Below are 26,065 nucleotides of genomic sequence, written 5' to 3'. Positions count from 1 at the left end.
ATTATGATACTCATATTTATAAATTACAGTGAATCTTTACATGAACGCCTCATTTCAAACGGGAAATAGTTACCACTGAAAGTTACCAATAACTATATTTTACCACTGAAAAATACAAAGCTTTGTACTGATTTAAAAGATACATTTTTCTCAATTAGATACAATTCATTGATTTTTGCAGTTTTTCTTTCCTCCTTTTTGCGACGGAAAATTTGTCTAGACGATTTCAATGCAAATATTTTGTACACAGAAAGTAACTATTATTTTTTTAACTTTTTCATGTGCTAAAATTGCTCTCTGTTTAATATGTAACTTTAATAAGCCTCAATCTAACCTCAATCTGTTTTGCTCTTGCTCTTTATTGCGAAAATTCGTATGAGACGGCTACCATGTTTTTCTTTCTTTCTCAATTCCACCAACCGTATGGTAATTTTAAATTTTAAACGAATGGTCTAACAACAATGTTCATAATTTGGTTTCTAACAACCATGCGCATAATTCACCTTTTTTAAATAATGTAAATTCAGAGTAGTGTTTATATAGAAGTTTTTATTTTTTCTTTTGAAGGAGCGTTTTCGGAAAACGACCTGTTGGAGCGAATGATAACTATAACTATATGAGTTCTTAAAAATGAGCTTTTTTTTTTTTTTTTTTTTTTTTTTTTTTTTTTTTTTTAATCAGATGCGAGCAGAAGCTTTGTGATAGATTATTGGCAAAAGAGGCCTTTAATAAGCTGTTTTATAGGAGCCTTTTAAAGCAATTATAAATGCTTATTATCATGTTTATCGCGGTGAAGAACTTTCCTGTAATTTCTCCCGATCTTCATTAGTATTTCAGTTTTGAATACTTTTCCTATTTTCGTTACTCCTCTCAACTGGCAACAAAAGGATAAAAAATCTTATGATAATTTAAAATACAGTTGAAGATTTTCAATGAGGTAAGCCCATTTATGATTTCTGAATCGTGTTCAGCGAATGTGTTAGTTACTTGCAACAAACCATGCAAAGTTTATTTGTCTAAAGGGAATTTCATCTATGTCACACATTGGCAAAATACTCATACAACTAGCCTCTTCCCACTGAAGATCGATCCCTGAATAAAATACAAATTAGTGATATCAGCCTTTCAAATGCACACCATAAAACAGAAGCACTAAATTCTAAACAGAAAATTTCTGTCATAATATCATGATCAATATTCAATTTAGCTTCATTAGTAGAAAATTTTGTTTTAAAAGTGTTCCAAATTTTATTTATTTTTCTCTCCACACATAAAATTGGTTGTCAAAAAATAAGTTGTAGAATACTTTGCGTTCATTTATTTATTTTTATTTATTGCTAAGGTTGTTGCTCTTTTTTTACTTCTTATTTATTATCAGGTTGGTTCTAGAATGTTCGGTGTCCTCCTAAAAAAATGCACCCTTCAATTTATATTCCTCTTTCCCATTTTCTTTCAATGACAGAAGGGGATTTAAAAGAAGAGATAAAACAACAAAATCGCATTTTGAACTATTAAATTATATATAATAAAAACTAATTAATGAAACATTTCTGAAAAGTTTAATTAGTGAGAGAAAAAAATTCTACATGAATTTTTGTTTTCCTGCACTTTAGATTGAAGAAAGTCGAAATTTTTTCTTTTTTTGAAAATTTTTGAAAGCATAAAATTCGTTGAAATGTTCAACATGTTTTATGTCTTTTCTGTCACCACCCCTTGTACAAACTCTCAAGAACATTTATTAGGGAGGGGTGATATTCCCCTGGAAGGGAATTTCATAACTGCAAAAGGAGAATGCGGTCAACTTTTTATTTAGCGGTTAAGTATTTAGTTTTATTTTAAGACTATAAAACACTATTTTGTTTTTCAAGTTTTTGGTATTTATCAGAATCTAATTTATAAAAGACGTTAAAAGATAACCTCATTCGAAATAAATGTGTAGATATATATTTCGAGGTTTGAAAAGAAGGGTGAATGATCTTCTAGCAGTGGTCAAAAGGGTTCAGGGGGCAAAGTAATTTCAGAACTACAGATCTAAACTTGTTAATGTTTGCGAAAGTTTAAAGTTTATCTTGTTGTTCGTATTGAAATTAACATGTCTTTTGCCTTCTTCGAATTTTAAAAACAGATTTTAATTCTTATTCCTCGTCTACATCTTCACTAAGCTTGCCAGCATAAAATACGTATCCATTGCTGCTACTGATTGCTTTTAGTAATAAAATGTTTTTAACCCCTTCAAGGATTCTAAAACAAGTTTAACAGCTATTGTTTTATCTTGAAGGTGTTTGGAATCGTTTTTGTACTGTTAAGAATGTCGTGCCAATTCATGACAAAGAAAATAAATCTAATATCTTTTTTATTTTAACACACAAATATTTTGGGCTCCATGTCGTATTTCTTTATTAAAACTGTCGCCATTCATAATTTTTTAAAAGAATATTTTAAATTTTTCCCAGTTCATATCGTAGAGGCCGAATTACTTCTATTTTATTTTTCCACTTGGTATTTGATAGCTGCTTTAATGTTAACCTGATTTTATTTCATAAAAGAATTGCCAGCGAGTTGATGAAGAAGCCAAGAAATTATAATATTTTAGCCTCAATTGCAAAATAATTTATGAAATCTACCATGGCTTTGGCAAGTTCATTAATAACGGTTTTTATTACACATTATTAGTTCTTTTTAGTTCTAATAAATTTGAAGCTATTACATTCCATTGTTTTAGTCGCCAGTTTTTTGCTTTTTTTTAGGGGGGAGTGGACTCAAAGATTATCTTATTGTCATTTATGTACAACAAAATACATCAATAATCAATGATAGAATATTTCTTATGTTTTATAATTACTTTACTTTATCAAATCTGCCATTACCTGAACAAAAATTTATGTTGCATCGTATGTTGCATTTTTCTAAATACGAACAATATTGTCTTCCCCCTCCTTTTCTCTTGAAAATAATGCCTGCTTTTCTTTCCTTTTGAGGAAAAAGGTGAAAATTTAATTCAAGCAAGTATCTAAAATCTTAACAAACTCTCCTGTCCAAAGGTTTTCCTTCATCAGCAAATCTTTTCCTCCAGACTATGAAACAGAAGCTTTTCTGGACCGCTATGGTATTGTGGATAATGACAGTCGTGAAGAAGCACTTTGCTTTCTAAAATGCCTAGCAATGCCATATGCGCCCTGAAATATGTTTTAAGGTTTCACGATGCATCCAGAAGATTCATTTACGTCTAATTTAAAACTTCCATGAAAAATCATTCTTTTGTGAATATTTATGACATTCTGTTGTGTAAGTGCGGCATCGGCTGCTCACGTAAACAAGCCTCCTCTGAGCACCGACTCCTGTAACACTATTGTTGTTGTTCCTATTTTCCTTCGTTGGGGTTGGTAGAGGGTGTTCTCCACTAACCCCTCAGGGGCAGCTGCAGTGGGGGTGACCGTGACCTAGTGTGGTCAATGGAGTGAAAGAGGTCGCATCCAGGTGGTAACGCGCTCATCATCCAAACTAGCATACTCTAGGGGACGCGGAGAGAAACAAAATGATCATCTCTCATAAACAAGTAACCTTTGTCTGTCGGAAAAAGTCCGGAATTTGCTTCGTAAGGGTATTCAAAAAAATGTATTGTAATTCGATAAAAAGGGAACGATTCGTGGAATTTCTGATAATTAAGCTAAGTAAAGATTTTTTTCTGAGCTTTCTTCTACTTCTTGGAATGCTTTTCTCAAGCTTAATTTTCACGTTTGTTAGATGAGCCTGAACTTGTGAGGTATTTACTTCTATCGTTATTACATTTATCCGTATGAGGAATTATTTTGCTCATTTGTTGATACTGGGTCGTTGCTGCTTATGTCTTCTGGATTCCAGACAAACGTCAAATAATTATGCTGCCGTTTATCAGAAAAACTATATAATGCAGATGCAGTATTTTCCATAACTTTTGTAATAATGTAAAGTTTTTATTGCACTTGGAATAGTTTCAGCTTATGAGTGAATTAAATTCAATTAGCGATAATTATATGAAGTCCTCACTACTTGAATCAAACTCACTTATAGCAGGAAAAAATGATGGTCTTTTTTACACAATGGGTAGAATTAATTCCGTTTTCGAAAATAATGGAATAGTTTCCTTTTTATCCTATAAGTTAATAATCTAGCAGTTTTAGTAGTATATTTCAAAGTATTTTATAAATGTTTCATAAAGAGAATTTCCCTAAATTTAAATTTAAAAACAGAAATTAAAAAAGAAAGTTCCTCAACTATCCAGAATCAAATGTTTTGTTCTTTCAATTAATCATATTCGTATCAACGCAAAATATGTTGTTTAAATTACAAGATAAATCTTAGATATGTTGAAAAATACCTATTAGCTTCGTTTTTGGAATTCGGTGTTAAAGAAAACATTTACTCCTCGAGTTCGCAATCACAGTTTAAGATAGCATCTAAAGCAAGGAAAAACACATACTAGTTGAGCTGTAACCCCCAAAGCTGCTAAAATTCAATTATTTTTGCAATCATTTTGATGCACTTATAAAATCCATCGTTACATTAATTTACATTAAATTGTTAATTTTTTTCTTTCACTACTTTTAATAAAAAATGAATAATTATCCAAAATTTCAAGCATACACTAGAAATATTGCATACTTTGAACTGATTGTATCTTATTTAGTTTAATAATGTTCAAAATGGCTTGCATTGTATAAACAGCATATATCATAAGCTCAAGATGCTGTTAATATTAAATTAAAACTTATTCAAAGTTAGGGCAAAATAACAAATTATGAGAAGCGATTCATAATTCTCCCCGGAATTTCCAATGTTAATATTACGATGACTTTAAAAAGCATCGCAAAAAGCTCACAGGTATGGCATTCGTTAGGGAACACAAAACTTACTGCATCATAGAATTACCTAAATATAAGTTGGTTCTGATCTTACCATACAGAATTCATAAGAAATGTCAAACACAAGCACCTGTAGGTAAGACAATTCGTGGGTGGTAAAAGAAAAACGTTCCAGCCGAATAGCCTCCTGTGAGATGAAAAAAGAACAGACTGGCATGAAATGTTGGCTAAGAACGAAATCTGTTGCATCATCATACATGCACATATCGAGTACCAAAATGTGAAGAGATGCAATTTTTGCTATATTTTTCCGGATGCATTTTTCAAAATCCTGGAGAAAACATCATGTATTTCCCTGTATTTGATTCCATAATTAAATGTATTTGTGCAGTAAACATTAATTGAAGCAGTACGGAAGCTAATTCTAAATTTTCTGGTGTCCGAATATCCTGAAAGTTCCACGGATCTTTCTCATGAGAATAATAAGAAAAAGGAGAAAGAACCCGTAATATTAAAAGATTTCAATTAAAGCAAAATTTGGAATTCGTATTGTATTGAAAGAAAAAATGAGATTTAAGAATCCATTTTTAAAATACATCTATATTTATCATACACTTGCAAATAAAATTTTGGAAATTAATTACATAATCATAACTCCTGAATCTTGAAGCTCATTTTCTCAGAATAATTTCTCAAAATATAGTTGAATAATGTTTTTACATTTTTTCTTCCTTTTCCAGAATCTTTTTAAAGCAAAACAGGTATAAAGTAAATGTTATTCCAAACGCAAACACAGAAGAACAGGAAAAAAGAAACTCTAAATTATCACGAAAAAAATTAACACTGCTACGCAAAGGGCAACCATAAGTGATCTAGGTCAAATGAAACTACTGCAGCAAGTATATTCTGTTTTAACAAATACTTCCAATGCTCGTCAATAAAACAGTTCTTCCCAAAATTTTCAGACACTACATTTAAAGAGTTTTTAGTTCAGGATTTGAAAGATCCGAAATGTTGAAAATGTGCGAAGTTCATGTTTTGAATCTCAAAATACTTTCAAGATTCAAGGATTCGAGTATTCATTTCTAACTTAAAATAATCATGTGATTGAAAAATCCTAAGTGTTTTATTTTTATCCTGAGAAACCTGTATTGGCAATATAGGTTTTGCAGTTTATACAATATTTGGTAAATAAAATCACATATGCTTGCTTTTAAAACTTTTGCTCATAGTGAAAAAGCATTATTACTTCCTCAGATATTACATTTCTCGCCTGATTTTCTTATGTGCAACATACGTCTATCCTTTACAGATTTTCTGCAAGCTTATTGAGCAGATTAATTGTCCAGCGTTCTAACTCCGTTAATAATATTTTAACAGATTCAGTTGTTATTTAATTCACCTAAACGCGATTTAATTTTAGTTATGTTAAATTTTTCGGTGCCAAAATCGAAACCGTCGGATTCACTTCCATTCGCTTTTACAGGTAAATGTACTGCCATTGGAATACTAAGGAAATTCAAGTCAGTTTAAAATCGCTCTATAAGGAGTATTTCCTGAAAGCCCTCAACCTACACTATTATTCATTTTACTTCAGTTACGAGGTCTATAGGAAAATATTGTTTGTGATTGACCGATTGTCGTACTTCCCCCGTTTCCCTTTGTGAGTAAACATACATCCAGCTGTCATCTGGCAATCAGGGTTGTTTTGTTGTCTAGTGGCAGTAACTGTCGTCCTTGAATCCGTTACGAGAGTTACGAGACCGTTGCGAATGCAACATCCCTCTTGTGGTTTTGAGATTTCGAGCTGAAACTCTCTTCATTTTCAGATTGAAAAGTTGACATTAATATATCTGCCGGTAGGAAGAAATATCGAGGCTGCAGTATTATCGATTTATTCGGAAATGCGTTGAAATCTTAGCAGCCTGTCCCAAACTTCTCTTATAACATTCTAAAGCTAAACCTAGACGTGAATTTTGCTAACTGAGGGTCACGTTTACTTGAAATATATCGTTATTTACATCATTAAGACGGATAATCTTATACCGTCAGCATAAAAATACTTTTTTACTGTAAGGTTTAACATCTTAAAACTTCATATCCAAGTTTACATAACTTCATACCTAATCTTATCATCATCATCATCTTTGTACCAAGTTTATACAGCAAAATATCTGATTATCATGATTGTCTAAAAATCTCCTTTAATATGACTAAATGCAAAAGTTATGTTCTTTATTTTGAAAATTTGGTCATAATTCCTGCCATTAAACCAAATTTTTCTTTTTACCATGTAAAAAGGATGCAAAAAATATGGAAATATGTATTACAAAAAATGTCAATAATGTTAATTACTTTTATGTCATTTACGATGTTGTTTATCATCTGAAATCTCAATATTTTCAAATTTAAATGTTTCAGAAATTAATACTTAGAGAAGTATTATATGAATAAGACGTATTCTTGACGTATTCTTATTTTTTCCCCTCTTCTTCTCCTCTTCATTCATAATCTTTGTATATAAAGAAGAATGTCTATGTGTTTGTGTGTTTGTTTCTTCGTGATTAACTCAGTCACTACTACAGAATAGCTATTGTCACCAAACTTTCTACAATTCTTTTCTGGGTCCTCAAAAAGTCCAAGTCCCCTTTTTTTCAAAAAATAAATAGCTAAAATTAGAACTATTAATTAAAAACTCTATAATGCTAATTTTTGCCTCCATTTTACCGAGGAACAACAATCTCGCATGCTGGGGATAAAAATTTGCTTTATTTCGAAAAGTGTTCGTTTTCAAATCTTAGAGTTTTTTAATAAAAAATTCCTAAGTTTTACAGTGAAATAAAAAGAGTATTGCCAAACATTAAATACATTATTCCCGATTTCAAAAATTCGTGGGAAGCCATTTCGACTATTCTTATCTTCGTACGACTTTAATCAGCCGAAATATTAAGTAAAAACTCTGAGAAAACTAATTTTCGCACTCATTTTTCCGAGTGGCAAAAATTTTTCGCACCCATTTTTCCGAATGACTGGCGCGTTAGAGATAAAAATGCTTTATTTCGAAAACTCTTGCTACTGCTCGCTTTCGAATGAATCGTAGAGTTTGTTAATCAAAAATTTGTAAGTTTTACAAAATCTATATCTATATCTATCTATATATAAAGAAGAATATCTGGTTTGTTCGCTTTATTTATTTCTGATCAACTATGACCAGTTTTTGCCCCATTTAGTCGACTAAAATTGAATATAAGTGAAATATTGGATAGAACTTGAGCTTTTACGACCATTTGATTAGAAAGACGAAAATCATTAAAAACTGCGTGCCATTGTTGCTGATATAATAAGGGAGAATTAATTAATTTTTCTATGGAAATTCTTTTATGTGGGTTCCAGATCGCATAAGGTTGAAAAATGTATGACTAAGAATCGTAACTTTTGCATCAATATTAGAGACGGATTACAGCGGTATCATTATCTTTCTTGTTAGATACATTACTCTCAATCTATCTTAACTGGCATTGGGTACTTTCGCTTTTTTTAGTATTAAATATTTCACTCTTTAGTTGCTCTTGATCTCTGAAAACACGAAAAAAAAAACGCTTAATTTCTGCCTTTTATCAGGAAATAAAATTAATATAGTTCTCATAGAAGATAGTTGACTTTCAGATTTTATTGGTTTGTTTTCCAAGAGTATTATTGTTCTGGTAGCCTGTATTGCTATTAATCGATGTGCAAAACCTGAATATAATTTAGGGATTAAACGAAGGATGTTAAATAAATTTAACATTATGAAAATTCTATTTAAAATGAAGTTTTTTAAATAATAGAAGTGATAAAGTTACAACTATATTATATCTTACACGAAGGACGAAGCTTCATGGAAAGCTTTTATTATTTTTGAAAGATAACTGAAGTGATTCATAATTTAAACGCCAAATTTAAAGTTTGCTTTGTTTAGAGTTTTATTTGTATTCCTCGTTTGACTAAAATATCGATAGAAAATAAACAAGAAACAAGTGTGACTTAAACAAAAGTGTCAAACGTATCGTAACATTCAGTATTTTATGATATTTGTAGTCTTATACTATGATAAAATTGAAATATTTTCTTTTGGGTGTGTATGTGTATGAAATGAACTGCAGTAAATAAGAGAAAAGCAAAATAAGAGACATTCAGAAGTACTTCTTAGAAAAATCCACGTTTTGGAAAAAGTCTAAATTTCTGTGAAATCTGAAATTTTAAGATTTGAATCTATAAAGATTATTTTAATGTATTTTACTATTAAGATGCTCGACTTTTATGATGCTTAAAAGAACATATATTTTTAATATTAATGTTATAAAATCAGGAACAACTGCAACTTTATGCAATGAAAAATATTCTACATTTTTACATTTAATATTAGCAACAGCTTCAATCGTACCAATATAAATACTTTGAGAATTTAAATTATTTACATTGGCACCAAAGTATTTATTTATATTGGCAACAGAGCTTTCCCTACTGAGCAAATTTAGCATTCAGACACAATTCAATTGTCATCTTACATACCAACTGCTTGATTTTATTTCGTTTACGTCATGTATTTGAATTTAATAGATGGCTACGACTAGCTTATATAGGATCATGATGAAGTAACTCATCAGTCATGCCAATGCTAGCGAAATATTTTTGTATTGATATTATTGGTCCTGATAGTTAGCAATTTTCTGTATATCTATTTTGACAATACTCATGTTTAGCAAACTGGGGACACATTAAGCTTAATAATGTGTGTTCAGAGACATCATTCGTTTAGCTGAAAACATAAAAGTTACAGTCTTACTATTTTATTCAAATTAGTATTTTATCAAAATAGCAATAGAACAATTTATCCAACAAGCAATACAACTTCTCACATCAAAGAATTTTCAGTACATATCTTATATTTAAATGTTTTTTAGGCTGCATTTTTACCTAGAATCAAAATTTAAACACCATTTATTAGTAATGTGCAGCCTTTTCCTAGTTGCAATCATATGGCCCCAGTTTTGGAATTCATAACATGAAGAAAATCTTTTTTGAATTAGCGAATGAATATTTCTGGCAAAATATCTGATGTGGACACCACATAACGTCCTTGTACAGCCTATTAAATTATACGTATTTTTGCTGCTCTCCATTTAAACTTGTTTCCTCCAATTTAATTAGAGATACATTTCTCATTCGATCAATTCAATTCTCACTTTGCGGCAAGATACAAATGCGCAAAACATCTTCATTTAAACTATAAAATAGAAAAAACCTAAAACAAATACAGTTTAAGACAGTTTAAAAAAACAGTTCTTACAATTACAATTAGAGTCTGTAGGCAAGAACTAGCAATTCGGCCAAAGGAAAAGAAGACAAAGATTTCGGTGCACAAAATTAAAAGTTATCTTTTGCTTCGGCTGGGCCAAAAGATGCTAAAGTTGGTGCATCAACTGATCAACTGACTTAAACTGACTTAATTCACTATTCTTCTAAGACTTTCAAATGTAAATAAATGGCTGCCTCGTTAACGCCACTTTTATATATATATATATATATTCGTTTATACGTACGTTATATGTTTGGTGCGGCCAATTGCTTAAAAAAAAAAAAAAAGGACTCCACAACTACATGTTATAGCAGTCCCACATAAAAAAAAATTAAACGTTCTATGGCTAATCTTTTCTGAGTGAGGTACATAACATACGTACTTACTACACTAAAACTAAACTCAGTGGCGTAACAGCCCTAATGGGCCAAGGCCTACAGTGCCCGAAATCTGCTTTCTTGACCGTGATCCCCGGGATGCGTAAACATATGCCCTGAACAAGTGGTCAGTTTGTCGCAGAACCTCCAATGTTTAGTCCCCAAGCGAACTTGGTACTCATTTTATCGACCCAAATGATGGAAATCTAGGGATGAAAGGCTGAGTCGACCCTGCCCAGCCCGGGCATCGAACCCCGGACCTGTGTTGCTGCTGCGCGATGCGCCAGCCACTGGGCCACCGTGCCTCACGTACTTACAGATGTCACAAAAAAATCCCTTCTGAATTCATTTTACAATCCGTTTTGGAAAAAACAGTCCTTTATTCTGTCTGTACATATAGATATCAAGCAAAAAAAGCGTCTAAATGGATCCGAGAGTGGTCAAAATGGATACTTTCGCTGAAATATGACACTCGAAATTTTTCACGATTAAAATACTTCCTTTACTTCGTGCAGGAAGTATTTAATTTAAAATCTTTACATCGAAAAATCCATTGATGATTCCATTGCCTGTTGCATTTTCATTGTGTATGAATGCACGGGTGCGTTGGAGCAGATAGTTACCTCGTCAAGGAAACTTTGATGTGAAAAAGCATAAACGTTCGGCGAGAAGAAGAATACATCAAAATGGATCATTTGGTAACCTACCCCACTTCAAATGTGAAAAGGTTACGATAGGTTAGATCATATAGTTTCAAGTAGGGCAGATTATGTAAAAATTTATTCCAGGCTGGACTTCTGAAGTCTGAAAGGTCACTCGAAATGATTTTGGCAGTTTCTACCTTCTGCTCCATTAAAATATGTAAGTAAGTTCCATTTATCCAGAAAATTGTACAATAAAGAGGCATTTTATGAAACTTGTTGAAAATGCTGCCCATGATTTGCTCAGCAAAGTGTTTCACTACGCATTTAGTGATAGATAGTTATGAGTGGCAGGTGTATTACCTCATTTGGAAGAACTGGCGTTCAAAATGGGAATGAGAAGGCATGGTTGCAACTATCCGTTCTTCTACGAAGGGACGGATAGTTGCAACCATGCCTTCTCAAGAACTCGAACCCGTGCGCTTCAGTATCGCAGTCTTCCCTAACCACTATACCATCTGGCTGGCAGACAAGGCAGTGTTTTTCAGTGAATATTCTGTAAACAAATTATTAGGAAACAATACAGTATATTTAAATACAAGTATCGTTTTATACATCTCACCAATATTGATGACAATGGTGTTAAACAATTTCATAAACTTGAATATTTAATTCATATTCAAATTATGCCATTTTAAATACGTGCTTTTTCTATTCTCGTATTTTTAAAAAGGGTCTATTAAAAGATTTCTTTATCTTTGCTAGCACTTCTCATGAGATATTTTCTTTAAGTGTATTAGCTTTCTCCATTTCATCAGTCGCATGAGGATTACTCTTGTATATTCTGTCCTTCAAAAACAATAACAGGTTATAATCATTCAGATTCAAATTGTTATATTTAGAGGCCATTCTGATAGAAAATTGTAATTGTAAGAACTGTTTTTTTTTTTTTTTTTTTTTTTTTTTTTTTTTTTTTTTTTTTTGTAAGAACTGTCTAATTGTAATTGTAAGAACTGTTCATGTAAGTAATCCAAAATGAAAGTTTCAATGCTTGGTCTTCCTTCTATCGAGCCTTTCTTTGACAATGAACAACATTTTACTTACGAATAAGAGAAAGCTTCTATAACATGTTTACCTTCTATAACATGTAACATACTAAACCTTCCAAGTAAAGTGAAGGAAATTTTTAGTTGCATCTGCAATTCTGACAAAATCTCCTAAGCCCCCCCCCTTTTTGCCATCAATGTCATTCTTACAGTTGCGATGTGTGAAAGAATGTTTGGGTTGAAAATACAGCTCTGTGTTTTATAATGGCGTTGTAATTAACAAAATTATCGAAAACCGAATTATTTTGCCCAATGTATAAAAGCATTTGCAGATATTTTTAATCTGATTGATTACAAAAGATTTATACTGTTTTCGTATTAATCTTATTGTTACCGAAATTTTCTAAAATCCAATTAATTTAGCAAACATACAAAGTGTTTTCTAGATATTTTTTTCATAAGGCTTTCAAACTTTAATATTGTTTTTGGGTACAAATCTATAGCTCTTTGTTCTCAACCTAACGACTGAATCTACCGTTTGAAATCTGCAATACATATTCTGTTTAATGTTTTAATAAGAGAAAAGCACATACTGAATTCCTTGCAAAATGCATTCTCTCTTCAGTGTCATTAATTTTGTTGTCTCGTGCTCTGTTAGTGTGGCTATTGTATTTCAGACAATAATTAGTAATAGAATACTATAGAAAATATGTATTAGAATATATGCTAGTATGGATAACTTATTCATCTAGCATCTTAAAATTAAACTTTTAAAAAAAAAAGGTTCGTTCACAAACTGCTGAATAAAACAATTAAACCTAAACAACATTTACAGCTCACAGAGATAGACCAGCAGTCTAGTTACATAGGTGTCTGAAAGAAACCTTTTACATCCAACAGCGTCTGGAACTTAACTGGATGTGAGAATCTGAATTCGTATATCTCCAATAATTTCACTTAACAGGGAGCTACGCAACACTTATTGACAAGAGAAATTAATCTGGTTGTCAAGTACTTTGAATTTCTCTTTCTTAAATATTTATTTCCAAACTTCAGGCTGAAGATGTACTGTGCGTTGGAAAATCAGGTCATTAAGATCACATCATCAATTTATTATGCATCCGTAACTATGATTTACAGATTAGTCATTAACTATGATTTATAGGTTTTCTGTAAAAATGTCAATAATCAGTGCATAAAATGAAAAGGGAAAAAATATTTTAATTAATTTAAACCATAATTGAATCACATAATGGCAAACGTGTATTAAATTTAAACTTCTTGTGCTATATTTTGTCTAAAATGCTTTATATTTTAATAATACTGATTTTCACAACAATTTATTAGGAAACTTTAAAAATTATTCATTCAGAAAATAATTTTATTTATTCATTTTGTTTAGGTGCTATAATTGTGGAGAATTTGCCAACCACATCGCAGCGAAATGCACGATGGGACCACAGCCAAAACGTTGCCATCACTGCAAATCTGTAGACCATTTAATTGCAGATTGTCCGGCAAAGGAAGAGGGGAAAAAGAAAACGCCTTCCGATCCGTCATCCAACAAGTGCAGCAATAATAATGACAACTGTTGTGACAACAAAAACAACGGTGACTTGGTGGAGGAATCTATACACCATACGATTTGCCTTGGGAAAGGTAACTCTTTTAAAACGCTTCTGGACAACGAGGAAGAGGACGACGAAGACGTACAGCTTCATGATCATAGAATCAACTGTTCTTCCTCGCCAGCATCATCTTGCGGTACAGGATCTTCTTTTGAAAAAAGAGATCTCTAGCGTGAATCATTACGCTGCTCAACTTCAGCCGCTATTTGCTACCATCACAAGACCATGTTTTTTCCACCAAAGATTTTAGTCAACGTCTGACATTAGTTACAAGGGAATGAAGTAAATGGAGGAAAATCTGACAATGGATAAAAGCTAACATCCCATGTGAAACAGTCATTGGCTATCAAATATTCAGCTTTTACACTGGGAATCTTTTAAAATGGATTACTAAAGTTTGAGCAACAGCAAAAGCTCCGTTTGTGTAAAAAGTTGAAAAATATGTGAATGTTTTAAAATTAATGAGAAATCTACAAAGTAGATTGAAAAAACTGAAACTAAGATTTATTTTCAGATTGTTCATATTTAAACTACCATCTCTCAGTGCACTACACTAAACTCAAGTTAGTTAAGATTATATTTCTCTTCAGCGTTCTTTCATCAGGATATGATACCCTTTTCCCATGTGCCCTTCGGCAAAAGTACTCATTGAATTAATAGAAACAAACTAAAAGTAGAATTTGCATTTTTTTTAATTCTGTAACATAAAATGCAGAGTAAAAGAAGTTATTTTAAATGAAAACTGCAATGTTTCATGTCATAAAATATATTTAAAATTGTATTTCTCATTTTAAACCAGATAATTTTCCTATCAGCATTTTAATCCTTTATTCATGTCTATTATAAACAAAGCTTAAATTATTTATATTGCCAAATTGTTAAATAATATTAAATAGTAATTTTCTATACTTTAGTTAAAATCCTCTTTACTGCTGTTGACGAAAATCTATTGCAGTAAGAAATTTTTAACAATCTGTCTCAAATTTAAGTAAACCACATCTCTGAATAAAAAGTGGGTCACCGAAAGCAGATTAAGAGTAGGCTAAGTAAAACAGGTAATAAAAGAAAACAATGCTTTTGGTGCAGATGAAGTTTTTCATAATTGAAAAGTATTCATTATGATCTGATGGCAGGAATCTACTATGCCATAAGACTTAGGCACAAGTTTATCATCGCGGATGACGTCTTTTATAAGCATCCAATATAATCTGAAGGCATGGATTTAATTTTAATATGCCATCAAACTTGAACAAAAGCTTACAATGTATACCTACGTAACCTAAAATCTTCTCAATTAGGATACTTCACAACTGCGATACATCTTCCTTCGGGTCACAGAAAAGTAGGATAACTGGCGAGAAACGGAGTTGTATAATAAAATAAGTCAATAAATAAGTCACTTCGTGGTCAACTACTTGACATTATTTAATAATTTTAAATACATGAAGCATATGCTGACTTCAAAATCTAATCACAATGAAACAAAAGAATTTCATTCAAAATTAAAAAAACTTTGAAAGGTATTAAACTAAATATATTTTACATTTGCATAAAGGTTATTTAATAAATTTGGCTTAGGATCTTTTGAACGCTTTAGTGTAGCTTTTTATTCGTTATCTCTGCACGTTTCATTATATTTGTATGGAAAATGACCACATTCTTAACAAAAAAATAACAAAAACTTTCTCTGGCTTTTCTTCTGAAATATATTTTTTTTTCATTTCTTCATCCTGCCGAATTTCTTTTGGTATTTTGTTTTAACATCAATGTCATATTATCATTTTCTTGTAACTAATGGTGCTGATATGTGAATCGTTTTCTTTTGAAAAACTGCGCCCACAGGTGAACTATTTTATCATTTAAGTGATTCAACTTATTTTTTCTCTATTTTAATTTTGTTATTTACTTAAGAAGTATACCGGTGCTAATAAGTTATTTTAAAGAGTTCTCTTTCTAAGCGATAAGAGAACTCAGTCTGTGAATAAAATTTTGCTTGAATTTCGTATACAGCTCTTATTCGTTTATTCCGCAAATTGCTAATATTAAGCTTCAGTCAGTCAATAGTTAATAAATAAAGATGTTGAAAATATAATAGCTTTTTAGCTAATATTTTAAAGAATTAAATGTTTTACGAGCTCCTTTTCATTACGTTTTATTGCAAAAAGTGTTTCATACAATAAGATATAACAAAAACAATACTCATCATATCTCAGTTCCATTTCACGTTGGAGAGAACAAAAATCATTAAAATTACGGATATATTACGTGTGATAGAAATGAGTGATATAGAAGCAATATTGATAAATGTAATTAATTGAGTGAGACTACATCATTTACATTCTTGTTTATTTGCAGTAATCTGTTTATTTCATTTTTTGCAATACAAAGCATGTGCGGGTTTTATTATTTGCTGCTATCAGATGTGGAAATGTAAAGAAGGATATTCGTTATTACTTCTATAGATGCACTCTCCAGAAAAGTTAAAAAAGGCTGCCTCATAAGAGGCATCTTTTCATTGAGGGAAAAAAATAAAATTAAGTTTATAATGGCCTTGGTCTCTATCTCAGTTACTTGCGCACGCTAAGTAACTCCTCACTTTGCATAGAGACACCCTTAATGAAGTTATATATCCCATTTTTTTAAATGGCATCTTAATTTTGAAAAAAGGTTTGATTTGACGTAAAATCTTTTTGCAGTAAGCGAGACTGTATTCATAAACTGAGATATAAACTATAATGTTTTATTTGAAAAATCATGGTAGCAAATTATTTTTTGTTTTAAAATTTGTACAATAATGTATTACAAAAATAATGGCCAAATTAAATACGATAGAAGAATATCTCCATTTAGCCTCAAAATTTCTTTTTCGAACAACAAAGTTCATTAGCTACAATTATCTAGAATATACAAACTGGGGAAACTAGTCAGAAATACCAAAGAATTTGTAATGATTGATAAACTACAAATTTTACTTCTGAAAAAGATATAAGTACGTAAGTACGTGCTCTCAAAAGAATTCGAAAAAATACTTAGTCTAATTTTCTTCTACAAACTTCTGCAAATAGGTAATCAAAATGAATAAACTCGGTTCCTGTGCTTTGAAAACGGGTGAGTGAAATAATGTTGCAGTGCTTTTAGAGGATGCGTGAAATTACAGAAGCTGCATTTTTCAGCTAAGAACTTGAGAAAAACTCTTTTAACTGGCTATAATGTTGCCTCGCAATGCTGGTTCGAGGTTGGCATGAAAAATGTGTGTTGTTGCAGCTCTTGTAAATATTTAAAGGTATCAGTGGAGTGCTGCTTTAGTGTTTATAACAAATGAGAAAAAAAATTATACACCAGTTGTGTTAATATTTAAAAATGTGCAGATACATGTATGAAATAAAAATTAATAAATCTCTCTCAATTTTACGTGAACGTTGTGTCTTTACTGAATTTAATTATTTATACACAAACATGAAATTATTCTAAATAAAGAAGTTTAGAATTTTCATTTTAACGAATTTTTGAAGTCTGTTCTTTATGCAGTTTGTGTCGCCAACTTGTTTAAAATTTTTCATACGACTTCACATCCACTCTGAAAAATATCTTGAATTGGGAAGAAATTTAACCTAGTAATACAGCATGTTACTTTTATAATTTTTATGGTCAGAAATAAATGCATGGTCTAATCTACTATGCTGTTATCTTAAATTAAAAATTTTAATATTACTGACATAATATCAAATCTATTGAGTTATTCCATAAATAATGGGATTCTTAATACTTTTTTTTTTATTTTTCAAAATTAAGATCAACAAAGTTTGTTTTATTTCCAGAATATACTCTCCTTCGTCCTCTTCTGGTTCGTAAAAGTTACAATGGGATTTTATTCCAGCAGGGTGTAACGTCACCGAGCTTCCGGGATGATAATAACTGGACAAGTTGTTATTTTAGATTTATTTGAAAACTTAATTAGGCTTTCTTAGTTAATAAAAAAGTAACATTATAGCATTGTTATAGAAAGGGAAAGACAACAGTCTTCCTGTCTGCACTCGAACGCGTCTCTCATTGTCTTGGCATTTCACAGATAAAAGCCACCTTTTTACTCTTAGAAGACGAGTCAATGGATACACTGCCAAAGGGGGGTGTCCTTAATTTCTCTTAATAAATTTCACCGGCTCCACGGTGGATACTGAAGTTCATTCACAAGACAACAAGAAGATAAATAGCAATTTGTTTTCTATTTTGTCAAGTTTTTTTTTTTTTTGGAGAACTTTGACCATCTTTAATCGTCTAACGCCGCTAGGTCAAAAAGTGGTTTTAAATCATCACTTTCTCTTTGCAAGTGAGACAGCCGAGTCTTGTCTACTGAAAGAGGTAGCTAATTCACCTCTGCATCGGGCAGAAATAATGGTGTGCCTCTCGATTCTTCTTTAGGAGAATCAGCTTTGCTTCCTGGAAGCAGAGTTCCTGGCGAATGTGTCTTATTAGCGGGAGCGAAATTTCCTCGGTGGCTATGCACTTATCGTCTTCACCCATTTCTTTGTATTTTTGCGCGTTTTCAGCTTCGGTATTGACAGTTTCGCAGTATCTTTGATACTGACCCCTGTACATCGGTTCTTGACAAAAAACTCACTTTGATTTTCTGCTAATTTTTCAACAGTCCGGTTCCCAAGTAAATAGCGTCCGGTGTCCAGATTTTTTCTGACAACTGCGGCTAGCAGCTTCAGTTTGGCTATTTCGAATTCTCTTTCTTCTCTCTTAATTCTATCTTGACTCTCTTCTTCTCTTCTAGTTCTAGCCTGCCACTCTTCTCTTTTTGTCCTGATTCTATAATACCTCGCTTCCTCTTCTCTTTGAATTCTATCCTGTTCGTCTCTTTCCCTCTCAAAGCTCGTTGAAATGATATTTTATTACACAGTTTTCACGGGTTTCTCCTCGTAGGCTTCATTTCTTATAATCCTCTGCCTTAGATTAATGATTCTAAACTCAGGTCAGATCTTTTCCCTTAACTCTTCAGCCAAGGTTTTTTTCTAACTTTTGCTAAGAATACCATAATATAACCATAATTTATGATCAAAATCTAATTACTCTCTATCTTCCTCTCTCTATATTTATTTTGAACCAAATAGTAATTTCAACTATGTGGAAGCTTTAAGGGAACTTTAACCCTTAATTTTTTTCACAACAAACACAACTGATCTAAAACAATTTACTATATAATATGTACACTGCTCCAAAAAAAAGGGGGGGGGGAAGTGCTATATCTTCCGTTCTACTGGGCCGATTGACAAAATTCAAACTGCGCTTTTGCATGTCTCGCAGTTGCTATGTCTCGAAAGCGAGACTTAGGATATATATTAAATTTATGTATAGCACTATTCTAACATAGGTATTTTGACACAAAATCGGACTTTTTCTGAAATAACATACCAATTGTTTTGCATATTTCGATTCTACGACTCAAATTATGCCAGAATACCAAGTTTTATAAAAATCGTACGAGTCGTTTTTAAAATATTAGCTCTCAAAATTTTAGCTCCTCAATGCTAATTGAATTTGGCATATGCTTATTAATATCTTTTTTTTTTTATTAAACTTTTCTGATTTTTTCCTTTCACATTTCGAAATTTAGGTTCATTCCAAATAAAATTCACCCATTTTTTGTGTTTTATTTTTTTAATTTCTATTTTTAAATAATTTTTATAAATTTTTCGAAAAACATTTTGAATTATAACCTAAAACATTTTTACCATCATCTTAAAGTAGGTGTGTTTCTAAGCATACCTGCAAAAAATTAGACTTTTTTATTCAAATTTTACTAAGATATACACGAATTTACATAATTTCGCGTTTTGAAATTTGGCATATTTTTTTGAGCGATAATAACGCCAAATGTGGTTTATAGATTTTTGTTACAGTGAATTGCCACAGCTATTTTTAACCTTAAATTTCAAGTAAAATTTTACGGAGAATTAATCATATGAAATTTTTCCCCTCAATGATGCGTAATAAATATTTATTAATACTATACGAAAAGCTATTTTTTAAATTATAGATGATATTATTCAAATTTTTAACTATTTTTTTTTAATTTCTCTCTTTCTTCCTTTTTTTTAAAGAATTATTTGTAAGAGTAAATTTTTATCTTCGGCGTTTTATCGTCTGCTACTTTACTTTAACTTCGTTTAAATCGAATTGTCTAAAACTGAGAACTTTCGTTTGGTGTTTATTTAAATTTTACGAAAATATTTTATGACATTAACTACTGCATAATTTATTTCTAAACAAGCTGTTGCTTATGAAGTGGCTGAAAGAGCGGCTGATACTATCATCCATATTTTTAAAGCACAGTATATTTTTATAGAAACATAAGATTTAGAATAATCATTTTTACAAAAGTCAAATTATGATATAAACATACAACCCTGTACAGACCGTATTAATGGAAGTTCAATGGTTATGTAGAAATGATCTGCAGCTACTTAATGGCTGGATAAGTCAGCAGGTTCTGTGGACAAGTAAGAATAATTATATAAACGACACCCAAATTCTGGATTCAATTAACGACGAGGGTACGATGTTTATTAAATGAATTTAAGAAGTTTTGAAACATAAAAAATCCACTCATTTTTTATCCTAAAATGTATTTTTATGCTTTGCGTATTTTCATTATATCCTTAAAATTCTAATTTAGAATTTAATTGTCAAGAATTGAATTCTAATCATCAGTAATATAATAAGTAATTATTACGGTTATTAATAAATCCTTCTTATAAAGTAATTGCAAATATTTCAAAAAACTTTCTGTCAGAATGCAAATGTTTCTAATTTTATATTAATCAAGACTGCACACGATATTATTTATTTGCACTTCAATTCTTACCGTCAGCACTAGTAGGAGTTACAAATCAATTATATTTAATTAAGGAATGGCCATCTAAGTTTAGAAACAGCGTATCGTAACAGCAATTCAATTATTGGCGCCGTATCTTTCATGTTACTCTCGATTGGCAAGCTATGTGATTTTTAATGAGTATTTGGGTTTTGCTACTAACTTCACTTGGAAATCGCGCTTAAATTAGGTTAGTCGGTTATTTGAACATAGAAAGAACATGGAAGCTATTTGGTTAAGATGCTTTCATAGAGAACCTTTGTAAAGAGAACCTAAAAAACTACGAAAACCAACCATGCAGCCTTAGTTAGACTTCGCAACAAACAATTAGTATTTAACAATCTTTAAATGCTAGGCAACTGGTGAGGCTCCAATTAAATCTCCAATTTAATATTTTATTTGTAAATATTTAAAATATTGTTGTATTCTTAGACACAAAAGCAGAATTTAAGTTTTGTTAACTCGTTAGTAAACTACCAAGCCTTAGTGCTGCAATAATTGTATTCTCGTGGTATTCTTGGAATATGAGCTAAAGAAGGAATGTTCTCGGAAGATTAAAGAAGTGTTTAAATCCAGTGATATTAGGCTTGTCTTACAAGCTCAAAATCAAAACGATTTTGCAATTGCCCGAGTAGTTGACTTGTAAATGGCTGTGTATTAAGCACATGACTTTTAATCTTACGTTATTCAGTCAGAAAACGTATTCCAAATGTTTTATATTGCATGACAATGCATCTTTTCATTATTCAATAACCAATCGGAGAACCTCTTGTATTCGGAAATAAGTATGTGTACTCAATCATCCTGCATGTTCTTCAAATTTGTCTTCTTGTGATTTTTTTTCTTTCCCAAAAACTAAAGTTGCCTCTCAAAGAAAAGTGTTTTGACATTGAAGTGTCAAAAGGAGTATGACATCTACTTTTAGAGACATGTCAAAAACAGATCTCTACAAGCCTTCTCTTCCATTACATGTTGTGCATTCAGACAAAATGTTGGACCAGCGTAAATTCTATAATATATTTTTATTACACTCTGATTACTTTATTAACATACAGTGAATATATACTAAACCTTTTACTTCAGCTTCAGTAATTCGGAATTTTTGACGTAATTGTCGTCGGAACCAGGATAAGTCAAATTGAATATTTCGCTAATCCAATAAATTCTTCAAGGTCGAAGTTTCAATATTTTATTTTCGGAGGGAGGGGAAATTTTTTCAGTGTTGGTCCATTATCCTATTTGCTTCGACTCTTTATTTTTTCCATAAAAGCGAAAATCTTACGCATGGTATACATATAGCGCATAGCTTCAAATTAAAATTTAATAATAATATACAGGGTGGTTATAATTAAAGTTTCACTTTGAAACGGCCATAAAAGGAAAACTACTGGATCAAATGTTATCAAACTTTGTAACCGTGTAAAGGAGGCCATGCGAATTTATTTTCCGTGAAAAAAAGAAAGTTCGGAACCTCACCACCAGGGGGAAAATGGCGCTATATGCAATATTGTTAAAGGAAATATGGGTCGGAATCTAACTTAACCTTTTGTTACACTTTAATATGTTGTATACCGTTAAGAAACTTTGAAGTGGGCAAATTACCTTTTAAAGGCGTTAAATTCGATAAACGTCGAGTGCGCCATCCGTATAAGGGAGAAATTCGTCCGTGAAAACCACAAATTAGCGATTAGAAAATGTGAGATCGCAAATTACTCGCACAAGTGCGTACAATCTGGAAATCGTTTTCTTACAGATCGCTAATTTGTAATTTTTGAAGCCTAAATTCGGCCCTAAAACATGAAGATACTGATTCAAAACGCTTTTAATCGATTTGGGCCAAAGAAATCCCTCATGTTATCTGCCTAGTTCCATTGCATTTTCCTACTGAATTCGATTGTATAGCAGTCATTCCACACCGTTTGGTGAGAAATGACAGCTAGTTTCATAACTGAACCATTTTTCTCTGAATAGCAGTCGACAGCTGGACTACTGTGATTGCAGATCGCTTAGAGTCAATGTTAAAATATTTCGTGATACATGAACTGCAGTAACGTGGCATTTTATATATTACGATTTTATGCAGGGCTGGGCCCCACCTCACATGTGTCGCACAGTTACTTAGACAACATTCCACGATTGAACGTCTTATAGACCGACACTTCCCCTCTTCTCAACCTCTCTTACTTTTAGCTATGGGGTTATTTTAAAAGCACTGTTTATGGTGATAATCTAAACAATTTTACAGAAATGAAAAATATGATACACCGACATGTCCGTAACATTCCTCCTGATATGCTAAGAGCTGCTGTTGAGAATGCAGTAACAGGATTTAACTTGCTTTCGGAAAATACTGGACGCTGCATTGACCATGCTTTATGACACGTTTCTGAAACGATTAAACACATTTTAAACCGATGTTTTCATGTCTTATTTCATTTAACAATATTGCATACAGCGCCATTTTTCCCCTGGTGGTGAGTTTTTGAACTATTTTTTCCCGCGGAAAATAAATTCCCATAACCTCCTTTACACGATTCTCAAGTGTGATAGCATTTGGTTCGGTAGTTTTCCTTTTATGACCATTTCAAAGTGGAACTTTAATTATAACCTCCATGTAAATTAAACTTTAAAAGTTTGACAGTTTCGTTCAAATCCCAGCTTTAAAAATATATATATAAATATAAATTTTTATATTAATTCTCTTAAAAAGAATGTTTTAGGAAGCTAATTTTTCTCTCGCGTTATAGATTGTATAAAAAAACATGATCTTTAATATGATTTAGATTATTACAGTCGATATAAGAATCGGATCACTCGGTGGTACAGAATAAACACTGCTGGACTGTTTTATTTCTTTGTCATTTAGCAAAAAATCTTTTAATTAAAATATTTATCCTTTAGACTTCGCTTTAAACTTTATTTAGTTAAAATTGCCTAGAAAATGAAAAGCTATCTTCAGCTGAAACGCAATTCATTTAACTGATATTTTTAAAAAATTGACAAGGATGCAAAATTTATGGAAGTCTAGCGATCGAAAAATCTTAATTTTCTTGTGTGAGAACTGTAAATAACTGTAGAAGGAAAGAAGAAAATTAGGGAGAAAAGTAAGCAAAAATTTGCAGGGAAATTTGGCTGTCAGACATACCAAGATGTTTCAAAATGTTGGACGCTTTTGAAGATACTTTCAGGATACTTCAAAGAATTTAGGTGTTCAAAGAGAAAACACTTGGACATGTACACCAGCAAATACCATCAACTGAGCTTGTGTTATCAGAAAAGACAAAATCGATATCATTGCAGATTAAAGTGAAGAGCGACTTGTTTTAGACTATACGGTTGTATAAATTTAAATTACGTTATAGAACATCATATCGTATCATAAGTGGAGAATCCATGATTTTTCAGTCGAATTATTTGAAAATTCAGGAGTTTATCCAGTGATGTATGTGGATGTCACCTAAAGACGTTTTTCTTTCCTTCTGATGAAACAGCGGCCGAGCGGTAAAGTCGCTGAACACTGATGGTTCGGTGCGAGGTTCGAAACACGCGAACGGGACGTGTTTACGAGCCAGTTTTCCTTAGAAAGTCCTCCGCGAAGACATCCCTTTCCTTAGGCAGATAGCCCCAGTGTGCTTTGTCATAATTAAATAAACAAAAACCTCTTGATGAAACCAGTCTTTCCTTTTATCTCATACCTTCAAAATGCTTAGCCTCTAAAAACTGATAAAAGCTCTGATGAAATGGATTGATTTGGAATATTAAGTTACGGCAAAGCAGGGCTATCTGCCTAAAAGAAATGATGCCATCGTGAAGAAATTTCTAGGGGAAACCAGCTGGCATACACGTTACGCATGAGAAAAACAACGAAAACGCCCATGCAACCAGCCCGTTTACCGGGATTCGAACTCCGGAGTGAATTACCAGTGTTCAGCGACTTTACCGCTCGGCCGTTTGTGGACATTTATGAAATGGAAGGCGATAACTTTATTTAAAATGATTGTCAGAAATACCAAGATGTTTCGAAAAGTTGGATGTTTTTTAATATACTTGCAGAATGCCTAAAGAAAAAGAACAAGAATGAAGCAGAATGCCTGAAGAAAAAGAGAAGAAAAAAATACATTTTTGCGTAAAATTTAGTATTTATACTTTTTTTAATTTAAAACTTTTTAATCTTATGATATTTGATTCTTGCGATTTCAAAAATAAAATATTTGACTAAAATATGAATAACATTTTAAGAAACCAAATGTAGGATAAAATTGTGTAAAGCAGGGTACAATGATAAAACTGTTTAAAGCAGTGTATGCAAGTCATCCTAAGTTAAAATGTCGGTTATACATCACTCTTATTTATATATATCTTTTCTGAACGGAACATTGAAAGGCGTGTTAAATGTGCTTTACTGTATTTTCTCTTTTAAAATATGCCGTTTACAAAAGCATAGTAGTCTGAGTTACAAAGTATTCTTCCGCAAGAAACGCAATTCAAATAAATAAATTCAAATTCTGGAAAATTTATATTAATAAATATATTTAAAATGCTCAGTTCGAATGAATAAATAGAAAATTTTAAAATAATTATCTGAAGAGACATTGCAACACTAACAATTAAAATAAAAGTCTAAAAATTTAAAAATTACTTAAAATAGTAACTATGACTAAAAATATAGTATAAAGAAAACTGTTTAAAAAAAAATAAATAAACGATGCGCCTTTGATTTAAACTACGCAGTTCGAATAAGTAAATAGAAATTTTTAAAACAGTTTTTCGAAAGAAACTATGCAACGTAAACAATTAAAATAAATTCGAAAAAGAAAAAAATTGCTTAAAATTAATAACAATTATAATTAAAAATATAAGATAAAGAACATTATTTGAAAGAAGGGAACAATTGACTCTTTTTTCCCTCTCACGCACTATGAAAAAATGAAAATGAAAATAGGTTGCCATATATTAAGAAGTTCGCGAAGTGAACTAATTTTGGCGCAAACTGAATGAAAAGCGCCAACATAAATAGTTGAATTTCTCCGTAAATTTCACACCAAATTTTACAAAATTTAATATTTAGGCATAATTTGAGTCGTAGAATCGAAATATGTATAAAAACTGGTATGTTATTTCAGAAAAAGTCCGATTTTGTGTCAAAATACCTCTGTTAGAATACTGCTATATATAAATCTAATATATATCCTAAGTCGCGATTTCGAGACATGAAGAACGCAATTTGAATTTCGTGAATCGGCCCAGTAGAACGGGAGACATAGAACTGTCCCCCTTTTTTTTTTTTTTTTTTTTTTTTTTTTTTGAGCAGTGTACA

At 31.5% G+C, this 26,065-nt stretch overlaps 1 protein-coding gene across 3 annotated transcripts in view; it reads left to right on the top strand.

The window, feature by feature from the left end:
- The window catches only part of LOC118184709 (protein lin-28 homolog), a 421,219-nt gene extending 403,937 nt beyond the window's left edge, over positions 1-17,282 (top strand). For all 3 annotated transcript variants that reach the window (XM_085813958.1, XM_085813957.1, XM_085813956.1), the window contains exon 4: positions 13,646-17,282. In XM_085813958.1, the coding sequence (XP_085670084.1) occupies positions 13,646-14,042 (397 nt within the window). In that variant the 3' untranslated portion in view covers positions 14,043-17,282. The remainder of the gene's footprint in view (positions 1-13,645) is intronic.
- Positions 17,283-26,065: the final 8,783 nt, after the last annotated feature.

This window comes from Stegodyphus dumicola, chromosome 3, assembly GCF_044657685.1.
Source record: "Stegodyphus dumicola isolate Sdum_Otavi_A_Nest chromosome 3, ASM4465768v1".
NCBI lineage: Eukaryota > Metazoa > Arthropoda > Arachnida > Araneae > Eresidae > Stegodyphus > Stegodyphus dumicola.
The sequence above is the reverse complement of the archived record's forward strand: the minus strand, read 5'-3'. Positions and strand labels throughout refer to the sequence as shown.